This window comes from Schistocerca piceifrons, chromosome 5 (genome assembly GCF_021461385.2).
Source record: "Schistocerca piceifrons isolate TAMUIC-IGC-003096 chromosome 5, iqSchPice1.1, whole genome shotgun sequence".
Lineage (NCBI taxonomy): Eukaryota > Metazoa > Arthropoda > Insecta > Orthoptera > Acrididae > Schistocerca > Schistocerca piceifrons.
In genome coordinates, this window is record NC_060142.1 from 63,033,828 (window position 1) to 63,053,272 (window position 19,445).

Sequence of the window (19,445 nt, forward strand, 5' to 3'; positions counted from 1 at the left end):
AAAGATCAGTTTGTCTAGTTCTTAAAAATGCATTGTCAGCAGTGGTGGGTTGTTAACTGAATGTGTTTATTGCTGGTTTATAAGTAACCTTGTGACAAACTATTATTATGCCTCATTGGATTTGTCAGGTCTTTTTGAAGTAGGTGTTTGATGTAACACTATCTTGTAAGACATTTATATGTCTAGAATGTTGTTGGCTATGTTGATTCTTCTAAATTGTCCAACAGATGTTTTGTAAATTTGTCATGTGTCCTACTGGTACATGCATATCATCTGCATGTTGAATGAGGAAATGCATGAAATGTTTTGTACTGTGCTGTTCCTGCAAAAATCTGGTGTATTGGCTGTGTACATTAAATGTCAGAAATGCTGGAAATCTGAGTATGTTAGGTTTATGCAGCCTGCACCACACAATAATTTGTGCTGGGTCGACCGAATTGTCCAATCCCACCCGTCGGCTTAGTCATGTGACGTAAAGCTGTTGTGGTGTGTGACGTCACGACGGCGTGGAATTTAGTTTGTGAGAGTGACGTGTTTGTAGGTGTCGTTTTGATGCAATCGGTGGTGCTCTCTGGTGGTGTGTTAGGTGATGTTTTTGGTTTAGTTTGCGAGTGTGGCGTCGTGTGTGAATTTTGGTAAATTGCTTTTTTTATGTCTTTGGTAGGTATGGATCAACAGTTTTCGGTTGTTGGTTGTGATGGGGGACAGTGCATTGTCTCTAGTAAAATTTCTTCAACTATTCGGATTTTTGGATGAAATCGTGACGTGTTCAGTACGTTGTGAAGAAATGAGGATTACTTAAAGTTCCGGCGTCTCGGACCAGGGACGGCTGTATGTGGAGATGTTGTAAGGATAACAGGTCAAGGGAAGTGTTCGATCCCAATGTGTGGCTGTGAATGTTGGTATTGGTATCGGGAGATGTTTTTGATCTATATAGGTCAAGGGAAGTGTTAGGTCCTAATTTATGGGATCGGGAGCTGCTGTTGAGCTATATAGGTCAAGGGAAGTGTCAGATTCCAAATGATATTGTGTTTAGTGGTATTTGGGGAGTTTTGTGATGTCGGTTTTTTTGTCGTTTTGCGTGGTTTTGTATGGTGGTGGGTGTCTAAATTTGTCCCCACCCAAAAACCCCTTATTTCCCGCACTTGCCCCGTTCTTGCCCCGTTAGTGTCATTAGGCTTTTTGTGGAACGTGTGTGTGTGTGTGTGTGTGTGTGTGTGTGTGTGTGTGTGTGTGTGTGTGTGTGTGTTTTTTTTTTTTTCGATGTATTTTCGTCCTCATAATGTGTACGTAACGACTTTATATGCGCCATAATGGAATTGTGGTTTATGGTCGTTTCCGCCATATTTGTGACATCATGGGTTAAAGCAGACGGGCGGGATCGGACGCTTCCATATTTCCTTTGTGCCATATCAGGAAGACAACTTGTGGAGATAAACAGCAGCATGTGCCTTCAAAAATTAGGGCTTGCCATCTGCAGTATGGTTTTTATGACCTGCTTTTTAGGGTTTTTAAGCAATTGTACAGTGTTTCTAACCTAAATGATATCAAGGGGTACTGGGGGCCATGAAATCAGTTTTACTGTAGAGTCGTTTTGGTCAGTACTGTCAGGGCAAGACTACATGACAGATGATCGCTACCCGTTTCAATCCTTTTAAAAAGTTACAGGAAAAATATGTAATTGGAAAGTTTTGGGCGATGATTGGTGTTGGTATGTGTTTAATTTTTTATTGGGATTTGGGTTGTAGATTTTTGGAGTGGTCGGGGAGGAATAGTACGGGGCAGTGGGAAGCATTTTTGTTTATGGAATATTTCAAATAGTGTTCTTTTGTTTTTGGTATTTTAGATGGCATGCTGTTTGTTCAAGAAAAACAGATATTGGTTGGTAGCTGTTGAGACTGGATGGTGCATGTATTTATCATTTTTCGTTGGTTTGCATATTCTGTTCTATGTTTCCTTTGTGATTTTTTTTAAAATGACAATGGTGTTTCTGACTGGTAAGTGTGTTCCTATGAATTTATCAGTCCAGAGATTTTGTGGTGTACTGTGGCTTGTTGCTTGGTTTTTTAGGTATATGAGTAAATGACAGTTAACTATTCCAGCTGTGCTCTCAGAATGACCTACTATTTGTTTTATCATTGCTTCGTTGTTGGTGGGTATTGTGTAGTTCACTATAGCTGTACATATTGTGTGAAGCAAATAAAGCCAATTTTACATAGAGAAATTCACTTAATTTGCATTTATTGATGTTTTGCAGTGTTTATGTGAGGTTATTGAATGTTTTCATACTGGGTAAGGGCATTTGACTAGTTTATTTATACCCAAAGCAGCTGAGCTTCCCCAGTCACATATTGGTTTATACCGGGTGAGTTGGGAGGAAAGGTACATGCTTTGAGTGGTGATAGTATTAGTGAGTCTTAATAAAAAACTTAATATGGACATATGCCCTATTGTGAATGGTTTCAGAGATAGAACACATTTAACCCTTTGTGCATTTTTTGTGATGAATATTTACTGTATTTGTTGCACATATGCCATATCCATTGCAAAAGTTCTCTTGAAGCTATTGATAATAAATAAAATGATTCCAAATAGCATCATTGTCACAGAAATCCACTGTAAGTATTACTTAGGTATAAAATAGTCAGTATAAATACATGAACTAATTTCTTAGTTTATTAAGTTTATTAGCAAGTGTTAAAACTCTTTGTTTTGTTAAGATATAAAACAGCTTGTTTCTTTGAACCTTTCATTTATTTTAACTCAAAACCATGCTACAAAATTGATTTTTTATTGATTTATATTTTGACTCTAAATGCTCTGGCCAGTGTCCTGTTTGGTCAAAGTGCATGTCAGCAACTGGGCCAATTGCCGTAGGCTTTCTTTTGGGAGCAGGTAGAGTTCGAGAGTCTGTGGCTGGATGGCCCCTTTTTATTGCAGGTGTACCAATTCCTTTCTTCAGCAAGACACTTGATATTTCTGCTCAGAACTTCAGAAGTGGTGTGTGTTTCTCATTTTTCTGAGTGCAATGTCGCCCATAAAGCAACCAATTGTTCACACAACCCATGTCTATGAAATGGAAAATAATTCTCAGGTAGTACCTCTTGCTTTTTATGTTTATTCTGTATATTTGGACCAACATACCATGTAGGTCCACTCCTCCCATGTGCATATTATGCTCCTGCTCAATGTTGGGACAGGGAATGTCTATATACAATCTGTTTTTGTTTACTCCAACGATCCACATTTTCAACTGGTTCCTTGCCTTTATAAGTAGAAATCAGGTGGACAGCTTCATTGTCATACCATTTCAAAATTATAATTTTGTTTTTTCATCTACATGATAATCACAGGTTCCTCTGCCTTCTTTTTTTATCTCTGCATCACTTTTCAGACGGTATCCACCCAATCTGTTTATTCTGATGGTTCTCATAAAATATATTCCTTCATTTCTAAGCTTTCTTCTAGGTTGAGGGAAGTAAACCAGTATCCATAAGGAGTTTGAAATTGGTGTGCCAAGGCAATTTCCCAATCAGCCGAATCACTACATTTCCAATCATTCCTAACTCAGGATTACTTGCATTGTTCGTTCCCTTCCGAACATACACTTCAAAATCATAAATGTAGCCACCCCACCAGCTCGCGCAAATACTTTTATGCCCCATTTGTGTGGCTTTGATTTTATATACTGGCACAGAGATGTGATTTCAGTGGAATGAGTCCTTCAATACTGTTGTGTTCTTAAACATCAGTTTTTAGAAAATTTTTCTGTAGTTGATCTAAAAAGGCCTGATGTTGAACAACTTGTCATGATGAGGGTCGTCCCTGGGTAACATATTTACATTGTTGTTCACATGCAAATACCTCCTCAACTTGTAAAATTGGTGGAGTGGCATCACGTCAGCTATCTGATTATATATTGTCTCATTTTCCCAATACATCTTGTAACTCGGCACGCTCAAAATACCACTTAGTAAATGAATTCCAATGAACTGTCTTATTTCATTGGCACTAGTGTTTATACTTTGTCCTAACACTTGAGTAGAGTATAGATTTACCGAGCGAGGTGGCGCAGTGGTTCGACACTGGACTCGCATTCGGGAGGACGACAGTTCAATCCTGCGTCCGGCCATCCTGATTTAGGTTTTCCGTGATTTCCCTAACTCACTCCAGGCAAATGCCGGGATGGTTCCTCTGAAAGGGCACGGCCGACTTCCTTCCCCATCCTTCCCTAATCCGATGAGACCGATGACCATGCTGTCTGGTCTCCTTCCCCAAAACCAACAAACCAACCAACCAACCAGAGTATAGATTTGTCTGTTTAACTACCATATTTACTCGAATCTAAGTCGCACTCGAATTTAAGCCGCACCTGAAAAATGACTCGAAAACAAGGAAAAAACTTCCTGAATCTAAGCCGCATCTGAAATTTGAGACTCGAAATTCAAGGGGAGGGAAAAGTTTTAGGCCGCACCTGCAAATCGAAACAAAGTTGGTTCATTGTAATATGAGACACAATTTAGGTCGAATGAATGATGATACAGCTACAGTAGTTTGGTTTGAGTCGTAAGCTTAGCAGGTAAGCTTTACCAGTTAGCCATTGCTATGCGTCAGGTGCTCTGTCCGTATTTATATGGGTACCCTTCCTTTTTCACGTGCCTCGTCTGGTTTGAATTGATTGCTTATTTTTCTTTGATGTGATAAGTGCCGTTCTCTTCGGTATAGGTGTTTACGTCACTCTAAGCTGAAAATGTATTACTGTACTGTCATGCATTGTTTGTCGCATTCTGATGACGAGTGTTTACGGCCTGTCGCTGCTCGTGGCATGGCTTGCTTTTGTGCACGCTACTGCCGCTTACAATTAAAAGAAAATGGAGAGGAAACGTCTCATTGGCGAAACAATGGCAAGAGACTGGTATTTCTTGTTACTTACACTGCTCCTTTCTTTGATAATGATCAACAAGAACCAAATAATAGACTGCGTATGATAGATGTTCTGAACAAGAGTTTAGCGAAAAATTTTTTGCATTTGAAAATCTTTGCAGACGCCTCTTTTGTACATTACATTCTGCACAGAAATTAGTCATCTTAGATTCAAACATCTAGTCAGTTGCCGTGCTGCATTTCTGACTGTGTCACTATTAGGCATAAGAATAATACGAAAATAAACATGACATGAAATGTATATTCTTCCTTGTTTGCTGTTGTCTCACTCTAGTTTCGTAGTTTATTAGGCAGACAGGATTTAAATGAGATAGCAGCAAACACGAAAGAATACATGGCAAAATGTTTATATTTGTATTATTATTATTCTTATGATGAAGAGAATACTGAATGTGATTCACAATTCATAAGATTTCCTACTAGCAACCATCTCTTCTGACAGCTAGGAAAAAATTCAGAACGTAGAGTTGGCCATATTGACAAACATCCCAAACAGTCTTGCCAGTTGGATTTTCATAGTACATTGGAATGCTGCTACATTCGAAGATGAACAATACAGAATTTGTATTTACTTCATTGGGTAATGTATGAAAATGCAGTGGTCGAAATTCGGGGTGGAGAAAAAAAACTTGTCTTCCACCTTTTTTTAATTTATTTACTGATGCAGAGGTTTTGGTGCCAGTATTTACCTTAGTGCCTGAAAGCATGCCTGTGTAGCGCTACATATATTCGACGGCAGAAGTTACTTGTGGCGGCGCCTACCAACATTTTTCAGAACTTCTGCTTACTTTGCACTCGATTCTAAGCTGCAAGTGGTTTTTTGGATTACAAAAACCAGAAAAAAGTGTGGCTTAGATTCGAGTAAATATGGTAAATTGTCAATTATAGTCTCATCAATAAAACTTTCAAAATATTGGAGGGGAGAATATTCTTCACTTAGTGGATCCGAACACTGCACAGCACATCCATGTATAGCTCAGGCAGTTTGCATTTCCTGCTCCTAAATTTTCGAGCCTTACAGATAGATTTGTTTCATCATCAGTAAGAGCTTCTTCTAAACTGTCCAGTTCAGGTTCTGTCTGTAGAGGCAATACTTGCTGTACCAATGGATCATAGTCACTTTCATCATCCGAAACAATTTCGTCATCTGGTGTTTCAGTCATCACCACACAGAAGAAAAAGAATTTCATCATCCTGTAGAGCTTCATGTTTTCCACGCTTAACCTATAAATAAAATATGATGCAAGAATGAAAACTACGAAATACTAGAATAAACACAACTCACTCTTTCGATACAAATTCATTTTTGCATACCTCATACATACCAATGCGTCAGTGACTCCAAATAGCGTCATTAGCAATTTCTTAATAAGTACTGAAAAAAAAGTATACCTAACTATTGTAAACTTACCGTATTTCTTTCCCTTGCCCTTGAGGAACTAGTAAAGTTCGTTCCATAACCAAGAATTTCAGTATACACAGAATAAAACTATACACAACAATCCTTGTTCACTCAAAAATGTAATAGCAAAACTCGCGATGCTTTTTTGTTCTACACTTCAAACAAACGGCAAGCTGCAAAAGCAAATGCAACTGTGATCTGTTGGCCAAACTTGGAACTACGCAAAGCGATGCCAAACAGTATCATTGAAGCATTGGGAAGGTCAAAACAGCCAGGAATACTTAATGAGGCCATTTGGAATTGCAGAAAGGTTTAAAGACTTTTGTACATTTTTCTTGAATAACTCAAAATCCTCACCTTCCAGTGAAAATGTGTTGCATTACAAAATTAGGCTATATTGAATTTCTTACAAAAACATCCTATTCATTTTTTTCTCCAGTACTAATGGTTTGTATGAAGAGGGCACTAGAAAGTTGAAAAACTTGCTCGACGCCCTTGCACTGTAGCTAACGTAGTTTTTGTGGGCCAGTTTGAGGTAGTTTACCGACTTGATAGACCACAAGTCTCGTGTATCAAACTGTTTGTCTCAGCTTGCTCTGCACTGCTGTGGTACATTGTAAACAGTGAAAAAGTGACAGTACAGAAAATTATTTATTTTTTGTACTGCCAAACATTGTCACTGTTTACGATGTACTACAGTACTGTAGAGCAAGTTGAGATGAACAATTTGATATGGGACACTTGTGGACTATCAAGTCGGGGAAACTATCTCAAAATGGCCAACAAAAACTACGTAAGCTATAGTACATGTGTCGAGTGAGTTTTTCAACATTCTAGTGCTCTCTTCACACAAGCTATTAGTTACAGAGAAAAATGAATAGGAAATTTAATATAGTTTAATTTTGTACAGTGACACATTTTTTGTGGGAGCATGTGGCTTTAGTTATTCAAGAAAAACAAATAAGTGATATTTAATGTGATCTGCCTCGGAAACCATTCAGAATAGGGCGTAATTCCATATGAAATTTTTTTTTTGTTCAGAATACTATCACCCCTCAAAGCATGTACTTTTCCTCCTGACTCACCCTATATATTACTAATGTGTTAAGAAATAGTGTGCACATTATGGTTGTGTGTATGACATCATTCACAATTTTGATGATGTCATGGGTCAAACTGGTACTGAACAGTTCACTGTTCCTGCAGTGGTAGGCTATGTTTATTGACCTGGTCTCCTTATTATGATGAAATTGCATGGGCAGGTGCAATTAGGTTGTTCAGGAAAGTGACTCACTGTGTACTGTGGTTGAGGGAATGAAAGTGATTTGACTTGCTCAGATTTGGCAGATAATTTGTTCTTTTGCAGTAAATAAAACATGATTATCTCCTACATATTACCATTGTTGCATTTCTAGCTATCATCCAGGCATTTACTAGAGAGTTAATTTTGCAATACCCAGCAGGATAATGCACTCGGTTGTTCCTCCACTTCTGTTCATGTTTGTTGTTTTTGTGCTTTATCAGTTACCACAGCCAATTGTGGATGATTTTTCAGTTGGTAACATTCCGTAGTTTCTAAGTTCCTTTCTGTTATATGTTATGTTATTCAGTGTATAATGTTTAAACACCAGAATGTCTGGAACCAGTAGTGAAAAGGCACACGAAAATATCTGCATAAAAAGTTTTGTATCTTCAGTTTTGATAACCTTGGATTACTTAGTTCCTTCATTAAAATAACTGCAAAAATGCATTGAATTACGCAACCATAAAATTATAAGGAGACAGACACCCTGGGTTGAATTTGCCTTCAGGATACTAAATTCTGTGTTACCTGTACACACAATGGTAGTGAGAACTATTCCACCTTTGGAAACAGTTGAGTCCTCCCTCAGGGAAGGAAAACGAATAGGTTGGTGATGGTTAGAAGTAGATCACCTCGGACCCCAGTTTGTAGGGGCTGCATATAGAAGACAGGGAAAGATCTCACAAGTGGTACCCTGTGAGTGACCTACCCCTCTGTTTTAACTGTCCACAATCTACCCCATTTTCCTCCCTTAGGAAGGAACTAACATTTTCAAAACTTGGTATAGTTTTTTCTTTTGTGTGTCTATTGACAGTAGTTTCTTTTGAAGCTAATGGATAGCATAGCTTTAGCATTATTATTGGTTGTGTTGTTTGGAAATGGTGTTATGGCCATAAATATTTACATGTTTTTGTGAACATAACCACCACTTGTGGTTTAGGCATTAGGCCTAGACAGTAGACTTTGATGCTTACAATGAAGCATGAGGAGCAATCAAAGATTGTGGCACAAATGATCAGCATGTTGCCAACCTCTCCAGCTGTTATTGTCAGTAAGTGAATCCTGATCATGCATTGCTGCTTTATTCAAACAGCTCCTCATTTGGCCCCACAGAGGTTGGGTGACCCCCTACCAGAACTCCCCACCTTTTTTAAAAAAAGAAGAAACCTAATCTGATGTACTAGGAATGACCCAGGTCCTTCCACACTGAAGGCAGCAAAGTTAACCATTATTTAATTTAGTCACTGCACAGTACAGGTACATGAAGTTAAACGTACCCCTGATGGTAATTAAATTTAGGAATTAACTGATGTGCAAAGTCTTCACATTAACAATTTCCACCGGTTTGAGATTGTCAGATTTGTCACGAATGATCCTGCTTTGATCTGATTATTCAATTCTTCTTAAAATCTTTTGTCTCTGGAGTTGGTTCTGTTTTGTAAGGACCCTAAATATAATGGATCTAAGTTTAGTGTGCAATCTCCTTTCTGAGTGAGTTATCGTCTAAAAATAAATTTTTGTCTTGCATATTTGGCTTATCAATGGCTGTTACTGCCACACAGTGTTTTATTCATGAGGTCTTCAAAAGTAACAATCATATTACACTTTGAAGAATGATTTCCTAATTGTGGCTGACATATCAAATTCTGTTGAAGCTATCAGTTCCTTCATGATTATTTATTAACTATCTGTGTGGAATGGTGACAAAATATTTTGGGGTGTGATGAAAAAGTTTCATTTGGTCTTTACAGACTCCAGAAACTTGACAATGTTTATAGAGTTGACAGTGTTTCACACGTAGTTTTGGAGAGGTGGTTGCAGTGTAATACTACAGTACGTACTGCAGCTTCTGTAAGAGACATATTCACTCCCTTCAGTCAATAAGTTGTTACTGAATGCATTTTCATGTTAATATCCCTACAAATATCAAAGTGTGATGGTATTCAGTTAATCAGTCAACATGTTTCATGTAATTATGTTTTTATTATCGATTACAAATGTTGCCCTTATTTATTTTGTATCACTTTCATAGGATGGAGACATTTGAAAAATTCTTGAATAACTTGAAAGATGATAAATTAGAACCTTATCTGAAATCGGAGCCAATTCCTGAAGATAATGATGGACCTGTAAAAATAGCTGTGGCCAAAAATTTTGATGAAATTGTGACCAATAATGGACAAGACACACTTATAGAATTTTATGCTCCATGGTGTGGACATTGCAAGAAGCTGGCACCAGTTTATGATGAGCTGGGAGAGAAGGTAAATGTAAACCATGTGACTTTGTTATATTTTTCATTGTTATTGAAGTTCAGAATCTGGTTGCCAGCCAGAAGGATAAAAGAAAATCTCATCTCTTTATTTTCTCTCGTGAAATTTTGGTGCATTTCGTAGGTATTCAGGCAGAACTCGATGTGAAAGTAACAGTTTGGAATTTGAACTGGAGAGAGAGACTTTTTTATTGGTAATTGGAATGGATAGATCAATTGGTTAGTACATTAAGAAAGGATCTGGAACTTCAGTGTTATGTGACAGATTTGCAGCTGAAACTTACAGGACAGTACTAATCCAGAATCAGACTGCCTCTGGAGCTGCCTTTGCTTGTTTTATTCAATATAAACTTTTGGAAGCAACAATTCATGTTGTAAATGAGGCTTTGCAACAAGGAAGGGCATGTCTGCAGAACCCATGCTACATCTTTACGATTACTTTCCAATTCAGAAATTTAAGTGTTTGGCGGCAGATTCATAGAACCACTTCGAATTCCTTGATCATTCAACCTTCAGATTAGCATGTAGCCATACTGAATAACCTGAGTCTGTCTGTGCACTCTGATTTCTCTTATTTTATTGCAATTGCTATTTCTCAGTATATAAATGGGGACCAATAAAATATTTATGGAATTGTACAAGAAAACATTGCTGCGAGGACCTGCAATAAAAGAACACAGATTTTCTGTATTTAGCAGTTGGTGCACAAAAGGATGAGGTGACAAGTTACGTGTATTAGGCTACCCACCAACCATGGAGGTAAAGTCTGATATTGCAGATAATCAACAGGTACCATTTGACCAACATTATGGTCAGTACCAGAAGGCTGATTTTTGGATTATGGCACATTGTTAAACATTGATTATATGTTGATGAAAATTTTAACACTTCAATTGAATTGTCCAGATAATAATTTCATGAGGTGTAACATGGGTTGTGATACGGAAATGACTGAAATGATAAACTAGTACTGATTTGTGCACGTTTGGTATGTTTAGAATGGTGTTCAACATAGTGTATAATCTGCTGATAGTAAACACTGCCTCAGTATAAAATAATTTTATATTATTGCAGTACATATTCTGTAGGTCCATTATTGCTTGATAGTGCATGGAGGTAAAATGAGTCAAACATTTGACAATCCCATACAGAGATCAGAAATGCAATTTTCAGATATTGTGTAAACAGACATTGAGTCATAAAATATAAAGAAGATTCTTGTGGCTTCAAGAACATGAACGGTCTAAAGCAGCAACACACATTAACACAGAAATATTTGGGAAATAGTCTTATGTCTTTGTTGAAGAATTTGTTTAGAGAAAAACATTTTTTCAAACAAAAACTCCTTACTTTTAAATACAGAATAATCCCACTTCTACATTCCCAGAATTAATGTTTTCCTTCAGTTTACATTTTTTTACTTCATGAAATTTCCTATGTTCAGTGCTAATTCACACGCATTTTTTTTTTAGTAAATGTATTTATAATTTTCCTGGGATTTGATTTATGGAACAGTGTTCAAGAAGGAAAACGGTCCTGATTGATATAAAATGATGCTATAAAATGATGCTGGCATGGCATTAGCTTTTGAGTAAAGACCGAAGTGTTTACAAACATTAAGTGGTTAGGTTTTTTGATACCAGGGCTCTGTTCAGCAGATTTGAATCATTAAAAGTTAGAACAGTTTGTGCAATGTCTCCTGCCATTGCCAAGCTTTACTTGGCATTGTGTCTGATAGAAGTAAGTAGATCCGTTCGAATACGGATATCTTGATGGACCACAACTGTTTGTTTTAAAACAGTCTCCACCTTGTGCTCATTGTGACATCTATGCATTACTCAAGTGCATATTTTCCGTGTTTCATTGTTTGTCCACCTGTAGTACAAGTTGACACCGTTGCTCTCTTTGTGTTGCTCGGGTGTTTCTGCTTTAAATAATGTACACTGCACAAGTTATGTATTTTTTCATGTTTAGCATGATGTGTTCAGAGAATTTATCCTCATTGTCAAGTGCTAATACTCACGTAAGTGTTTTTTGTGATGTTTGACAAACAGTGTGAGTGATGGTTTGCGTATGTGTGAGAAGCACAATGGAAGAGGCACAGTATACCTTGTAACTTCAAAAAGGCAACTACAGTGGAAGAGGCAGAACACGTGCAAAGCATGAAAAAAATATGTAACCGACAGATTTTCATTATTCAAACAGCGAATGGCACAGTCAATTATGAGGAATGAAATTAAGTCAAACATTTCTACTTTCCAGGCCCACAGAATGTTGAATTCTTCCTGTGGTGTTATTTATTCTAGGCTGCTCGACAGTCTGAGGCCGAAAACCAATCTTATCTCTCTAATCAGGGTGTCATTGCTGTCCATCGTGCAACGAAAAAGTAGATTTCTCCTTAGTGCCCACCCACATTCTTTTCCTCACCTTTGATAGCATGGTGCTTCCGTCCAAGGTCAAAGCAGACTATGAAATTATCGGTCTGACCGTACATTCCGAACCTGATGCGTTGTTACCAGTGTCATAATTTCAACCACACTAGAACATCTTGTCAATACCCTGCTGTATAAACTGCAATGGCGGCCATACCACCTGCTCTTGGGATTGTCCTGTGTATGTTGATGAGCGGGCTGTCAGAGATTCAGGTACAGGAAAAAGTGTCTTACCCAGTCGCTCAAAAGTTATTGGCTACTCGCAAACACTGCATTCTCCTGTCTGGCACCTACAGTTATGTTTGTGTTACCCTTCGCTCCGTGAAGGACATGGCCACTCAGACATATGACCTCAAATTCAGCTCTGAAGTTGGGAAATTGCCCAGTGTCATGGTAGCATCACCATCTCCCCATCAAGCTGTGCAACGAGCCATCAAACGCTCACCTCAAGGGACAAAACCACCAACTATTGGTAGGCCAGAAAAGACAAGGGTAGTACTCCCCCTTCCCCTTCACTGTCTCGAAGATCCTCTTTCACAGGGTTGCCACATGATGCCTTTGCCCAGCCATCCTCTATCGCCACTGTGTACCACCAACCGTTTTTCAGCATTGGACTGCACAGACTGGCAGCACACACAAGCCGATGCTTCTGTGGATCCCATGGAGCAGGATGCTGCTGCTTCTCTGCTCTGTAGCAGCGACTCCTCACAGGCTGTCACTCGGTAGCCGCCAAGGTGACACCCTTTCATCTCTTCATCATGACTATCCTCCAGTGGAGTGTTCGTAGCCTTCAGTCCCACAAAGAGGATTTATGGCTGCTTTTAGCATTGCAGCATCCCCTTGTACTCTGCCTTCAGGAAACAAAATTGCATCATCACGACAGCTTTGAGCTTTCAGATTTCTTCCCGGTTCGTTTTGACCTTACCCCTGAAGTCGGCATTCCATCTCGTGGGGCATCATGCAACTCATATGGCATGATGTTCGTAGTCAACCCACCTCCCTGACTACCTGTCTTCAAACTTTTGCAGTCTGCCTTTTCCTTCCCCACCTGACTTTTCCCTCTGTACCGTTTATGTCCCTCCATCATTCTGTGTCACCAGGGCAGACTGCCTTCAGCTTTTTGGGCCGCTATCTTTCCCATTTTTTGCTACTCGGTGACTTTAATGTGCATCATCCCCCTTGGGGTTCTACCAGGACCTGTTAGAGAGGTGCTGTCTTGGCTGACCTTAACCATCTTAACCTCTTCTGCCTTAACACTGGAGCACACTTTCTGACTTCTCGCACACCTATTTCCATTTGGGCCTATCCTTTTGCACTGCCCAGCTTGTCCATAGACTTGAATGGTCCATTCTTTGACACACCTACTTTAGCAACCATTTCCCGTGTGCTCTGTTTGCTGACTGTCTACCCGCGTGCATGCCCAAATGGCAGCTTACTAAGGCTGCCTGTCAGCTTTACTCCTCCCTGGCGACCTTCGGAGGACAAGATTTCCCCATTTGTGATGACCAGGTGGACTCTCACCAGTGTTACCGTTAAAGCTGCAGAACGTTCCATTCCTCGCACTTCCCTTTACCCTTTCTTTCCCTCACATCTTCTTCTGCCTTTTTCCTTTCTTCCCTGTCATTAGTTTCTCATTTCATGGACATTGTAGTTCCCTCTCCTAATGTGGGATTTTATCGGTTTTAGTTAATCTAAGGTTGGAGGGACTGATGACCGCGTAGTTTGGTCCCTTCTCCAACCAACCCACTTTCCTTTACCATGTCGTGACCCATTCCCTTGGTGGACTGAGGCATACCGCGTTGCAGTTTGTCCACGGAGACGTGTCCTCGGCTTTAACCATCATCCTATTATGGGGAAACTGCATTTGTTATAAAAAGATGCATGCAAAGTGTCATCGCGGTTTTGGGATAGCAAATGATGTAGCTGGATTTCATTCACTACTTCTTTTAACAGTACCACACTTTGCTCTGTTGTGTGGTCCAACCTCTGACGGTTCTCTGGGACCAAGATCCATTACCCCCCATTTCCAGCCTCACAGTAGCCGACAATGTTACCGTGGATGCTGTTGCTATCTCAAACACCTTGGGCCACCATTTTGCAAAAGTTTCGAGCTCTTCCCACGATCGCCCCACATTCCTCCATTGGAAAAGAGTAAAGGAGGCTTGGTTGATACCCTTTTCTTTTGAGAATCGTGAGTGCTACAATGTTGTCTTTGTTATGAGGGAGCTCGATCATTCTCGCAGTTCATCCTGATCCTATGCCCCAGTACCAGATGCCATCCACATTCAGATGTTGCAGCACCTTTCTCTTGCGGGCAAGCACTTCCTGCTTAACACATACAACCGCATATGGGCAGAGGGCACATTTCCCGGATGCTGGTGTGAAGCCACAGTCCCACCCATAACTAAGCCCAGTAAGGACAAAAACCTTCCTTCTAACTACTGCCCCATCTCTTACCAGCTGCATTGGCAAGGTGATGGAATGTTATGATTAGTGCCTGGCTGGTATGGTGGCTAGAGTCTCACAATTTACTGACGACTGCACAGTGTGGATTTAGAGAACAGTGATCTGCAGTTGGCCATCTCTCTACTTTGTCCACCCATGTTGTGAATGGTTTTCTGCGGGAATCGCTGACTATGGCCATGTTTTTTGATGTGGAGAAGTCCGAAGACACCTGCTGGACAACTGGTATCCTCCGTACTCTTTACATGAGGGGCTTCTGTGGCTGCTTGCCCTGTTTCCTTCAGGCATTTTTACAAGATAGTTTTCAACGTGCATGTGGGTTCTACTGTGTCGGACAACTTTATCCAGGAAAATGGTGTCTCAGGGTTCTGTCCTGAGTGTTGCCCTCTTTCCTATCGCCATTAACCCTATCATGGCCTGTCTCCCATCGGGCATCTCGGGCTCCCTTTTTGTTGACGATTTTGCCATCTCTTGCAGTTCTCCATGGACCTTTCTCACTGAATGGTGTCTTCAGCAGTGTCGTGATCATCTTTACTCCTGGAGCATCGACAGTGGCTTTTACTTTTCCACTGACAAACCTGTCTGTGTGAATTTCTGGCAATGCAAGTGGTTGCTCCTACTATCTTTACATCTTTGGCCTGTTGCCTGCCATTCATTAAAACTAAGAAATTCCTGGGGCTCAAGTTCGATAGGAAACTCTTGGTCCTCCCATGTATCTTACCAGTCAGCCCGCTGTGCGTGATTCCTCTGTCCGGTGTCCTCAGTTGCATTTCCTGGGATGCCGATCGAACCACCCTCCTCCTGGTCCTTTGCCTGTTTGAAACTTGACTATGGGTGCTTTGTTTGTGCAGCTGCACGCCCATCCCTCTACACTGTCTCATCACTATCAAGCATCATGGCATCCATTTGGCCACGGGGCGCCTTTTACACCAGCCTGGTTGAGAGTCTGTATGCTGAAACTGCTTAACTACCCCTGTCCTACCGTCTTGCCTTTCTCCTCAGTTGCTATGCATGCTGTTTGTCACCCCCTGTGGGTCAGGGGGTTAGAATAGGCCCGAGGTATTCCTGCCTGTCGTACAAAGCGACTTAAAAGGACTTTCACATATTTTGGCCTTATGCGATGGTCCCCTGTAGGGTTTGACCTCCATTCTTCAAAATTTTCCCGAAGAGCGAGCCAATTGCGAAAGGGCGCCTTACAAGGTGCATCATGTCCATTGTGCATTGAGATCTTTAGCCCACTTTCTTGTCGTCACATTGCAGTCCTGCCCATTCTCCATGTCTTGGGTGAGGACACCTTCCTGGGTGCGTTTTCCATTATGCTCTATGCAGTGTCGATTTCTACGTCAATGATGACCACGGACTTCTTTGCACCTGATATCCAGCACGGTAGCCAGTCCGTTGTGGTGGGGCTGCCATGTACCCTGTAGGTTGTAGCTCCTGACCACACAGGGATTGCTCAGCTGATGCCTGCGCCATTAACTCCCCACGTATGCCAAGGGGTAAATGCCCATCCCCATGGGGCATTGGGACTCATGGCAATGGTCATCCTGCCAGGTGGCCTTTGCTGCCCAGAAGTAAGACCCCAAATCGTTCCCCTCCCTGGCCACACCATGGGAGGAACATCAGGCTAAGGATGGCAGCGGATCTTATTTGCCCCGGTACATTGTATGTTCAAGAGCTGATGGGGAATCCTTCATCACGATGAAGTCTGTTTTTTGTTGAGCATTTATAGGACAAGTTCGAGGAGGTGGAGGGCTTGTCTAAAATGAGATCTGGGTCAGTCTTGGTCAAAATGGCATCCTCTGCCCAGCCATAGGAGTTACTTGCTTGTGACAAGCTGGAGATGTTTCTGTAACCATAACACCCCTTAAGAGCTTAAATATCGTCCAGAGTATCATATTTCAGAGACCTTCTTTTGCAGTTCGACAATGAGCTGTGTGCCAATTTAGAGCAGCGAAGTGTACATTTTGTCCGGTGTGTCCACCGGGATCCGAAGGATAATCAGGTTCCCACCGGTGCCTTCATCTTGGCCTTTGAGTGTGATACATTGCCCGAGAAGGTCAAGATGATGGTCTACCGGTGTGATGTAAAGCCCTATATCCCTCCTCCTGATGCGGTGCTTTAAGTGCTGGAAGTTCAGCCACATGTCTTCCCGCTGTACTTCCAGAGTCACATGCCAAGATGGCAGACGCCCATCACATTACAATTCTCCATGTGCCCCGCCTCCCATCTGTGTCAGCTGCAGAGAGCACCATTTGCCTTGCTTGCCTGACTGCAGGATTCTCCAGAAAGAAAGGAAAATCATGAAGTACAAGACCTGGAGAGACTGGCGTACACTGAGGCTGCATCCTGTGTGTATGACATCGTCTCACACTACCGCTATAACAGTTCTGGCACCATCAGCTCTGCCAACCCAGGTCACCTCTCAGAGGTGGAAGATTGCACCATCCCCCTTGATGGTGGGAGCTTGTTGTTCCTTGCTCCTGCACCACCTACTTCAGGAGCAAACACCCCCCCCCCCCCCCCCACCACCACCACCATCATCGGGGATGTCTGTCCCCACTGCTAAGCTGGAGAAGTGTAATCCTTCTTCGGCTTCTCTCACTAGGAAGGGGTCCCTTGTCACTCCCTTCCCAGGTTTCTTCCAGTGGGAAAGATGACACCTGCCAATGGCTGAAGAGCCCTAAAGCAGCTGGTCATAGCACTTCCGCTCATCCTCAGCCCTGGAGACTTAGCCAGTGAAGTCCTCTCAGCCAGGGAAACCCAAGGAGCAGCAAGAGAAATCCAAAAAGAAAACCCCTAAGACCAAGGAAGTTGCAGGATGGGGTGGAGATTTTGGTGTCCGCTGAGGACCTAGATCTCGCCAGACCCACAGACACAATGGATATAGACTGCTCAGGCAATAAATCGGTGGCAGCAGGTGACTCTGAGGCGTAAACTGCCTCATTGAATGTTTCATGCTGTCCCAGTCTCATGATGTTATCCTCCAGTGGAATTGCGGCGGTTTTTTCCACCGCCTGGCTGGATACAGCAACTGTTAAGCTTTACACCTGCTAACTGCATGCCCTCTAGGAAAGCTGGTTCCCAGCAATGCAGACCCCTGCCCTCCGCGGCTATAAGGGATATTACAGGAACCGTAGCGACTATAATTGAGTGTCAGGTGGAGTTTGCGTTTATGTCCTAAACTCGGTCTGTAGTAAACATGTGCCTCTTCAAACCTCTCTTGAAGCTGTGGCTGTCAGAATGAGGACAACACAGGAAATAAATGTCTGCAATGTATATCTTCCTCCAGATGGAGCAGTACCCCTGAACGTATTAGCTGCTCTGATCGATCACCTCTCCAAATCATTCCTACTTCTGGGAGATTTTAATGCCCATACACCCTTGTGGGGTGGTACCATACTTACTGGCTGAGGCAGAGATGTCAAAACCTATCGTAGTTTGACCTCTGCCTCCTGAACACTGGGGCTGCCACACATTTCAGTGTGGCTCATTGTAGTTACTTGGCCATTGATTTATCAATTTGCAGCCCAGGACTTCTCCCATCTATCCACTGGAGAGGACATGGCGACCTGTGTGGTAGTGACCTCTTCCCCATCTTCCTGTCACTGCCCTAGTGTCAGGCACATGGACACCTGCCCAGATGGGGTTCGAGCAAGGTGGACTGGGGAACCTTCAGCTCTGTTGTCACTGCTGAATCTCCCCCACACGGTAACATCGATGTGATGGTTGAGCAGGTGACTAGCACAATTGTTTCTGTGGCAGAAAACGTGATCCCTCACTCTTTAGGGTGCCCGAGGTGTAAGGCAATCGCTTGGTGGTCGCCAGAAGTCGCTTCGTTTTCAGCCATAAAGTCGTGTGTCATTCACTTCTGTCAGCATTGTACCTTTCATCTGGAACCTGTACTTTACCCTAATGATGATTCACTCACTGTAGTGGAGACATACCATTTCCTAGGACTAATTTTGACACTCGATTGACTTGGCTCCCTCATCTTCGTCAGCTTAAGCAGAAGTGCTGGCAGCACCTCAACTCCCTCTGTTGCCTGAGCAACACCAGTTGGGGTGCATATTGCTCTATGCTGGTGCAGCTCTACAGATCCCTTGTCCAATCCCGAATTGACTGTGGGAGTGTGGTTTATGGTTCAGCAGCACTTTCAGCATTGCATTTACTCGACCCTGTGCACCACTGTGGGGTTCGATTAGTGACAGGAGCTTTTAGGAAGAGTCCGGTGACCAGTGTACTGGTGGAGGCTCCTCCATTGCAGATCAGATGTGCGCAACTGCTCGCCAGTTATGCAGCAGACATTCATAGTTCCCCTGAGCATCCAAATTACAGTCTCCTTTTCCCACCCGCGGCAGTCCATCTCTCATCAGCGGCCCATATTGGTGCTACAGATTGCGTTTTGCATGCGGTCCCTTCTCTCTGAACTGGAGTCCTTCCCTTTACCACCTCTACTTGCGGTCCATTCACGTATGCCTCCATGGTGTACGCCTCGGCCGCAGCTTCGTCTGGACCTTTTTCATGGCCCTAAGGACTCCGTTAACCCTGCCGCTCTCCGCTGTCATTTCCTCTAGATTCTTGACGTGTTCCGGGTCTCTGAACTGATTTACACAGACGGCTCAATGG

At 42.0% G+C, this 19,445-nt stretch overlaps 1 protein-coding gene across 1 annotated transcript in view; it reads left to right on the forward strand.

Annotated features, from left to right (window-relative positions):
- The window catches only part of LOC124798113 (protein disulfide-isomerase A3), a 35,174-nt gene that overhangs the window by 4,685 nt on the left and 11,044 nt on the right, over positions 1-19,445 (forward strand). Inside the window, exon 8 of the mRNA XM_047261370.1 lies at positions 9,682-9,913. Within this exon, the coding sequence (XP_047117326.1) occupies positions 9,682-9,913 (232 nt within the window). The remainder of the gene's footprint in view (positions 1-9,681; positions 9,914-19,445) is intronic.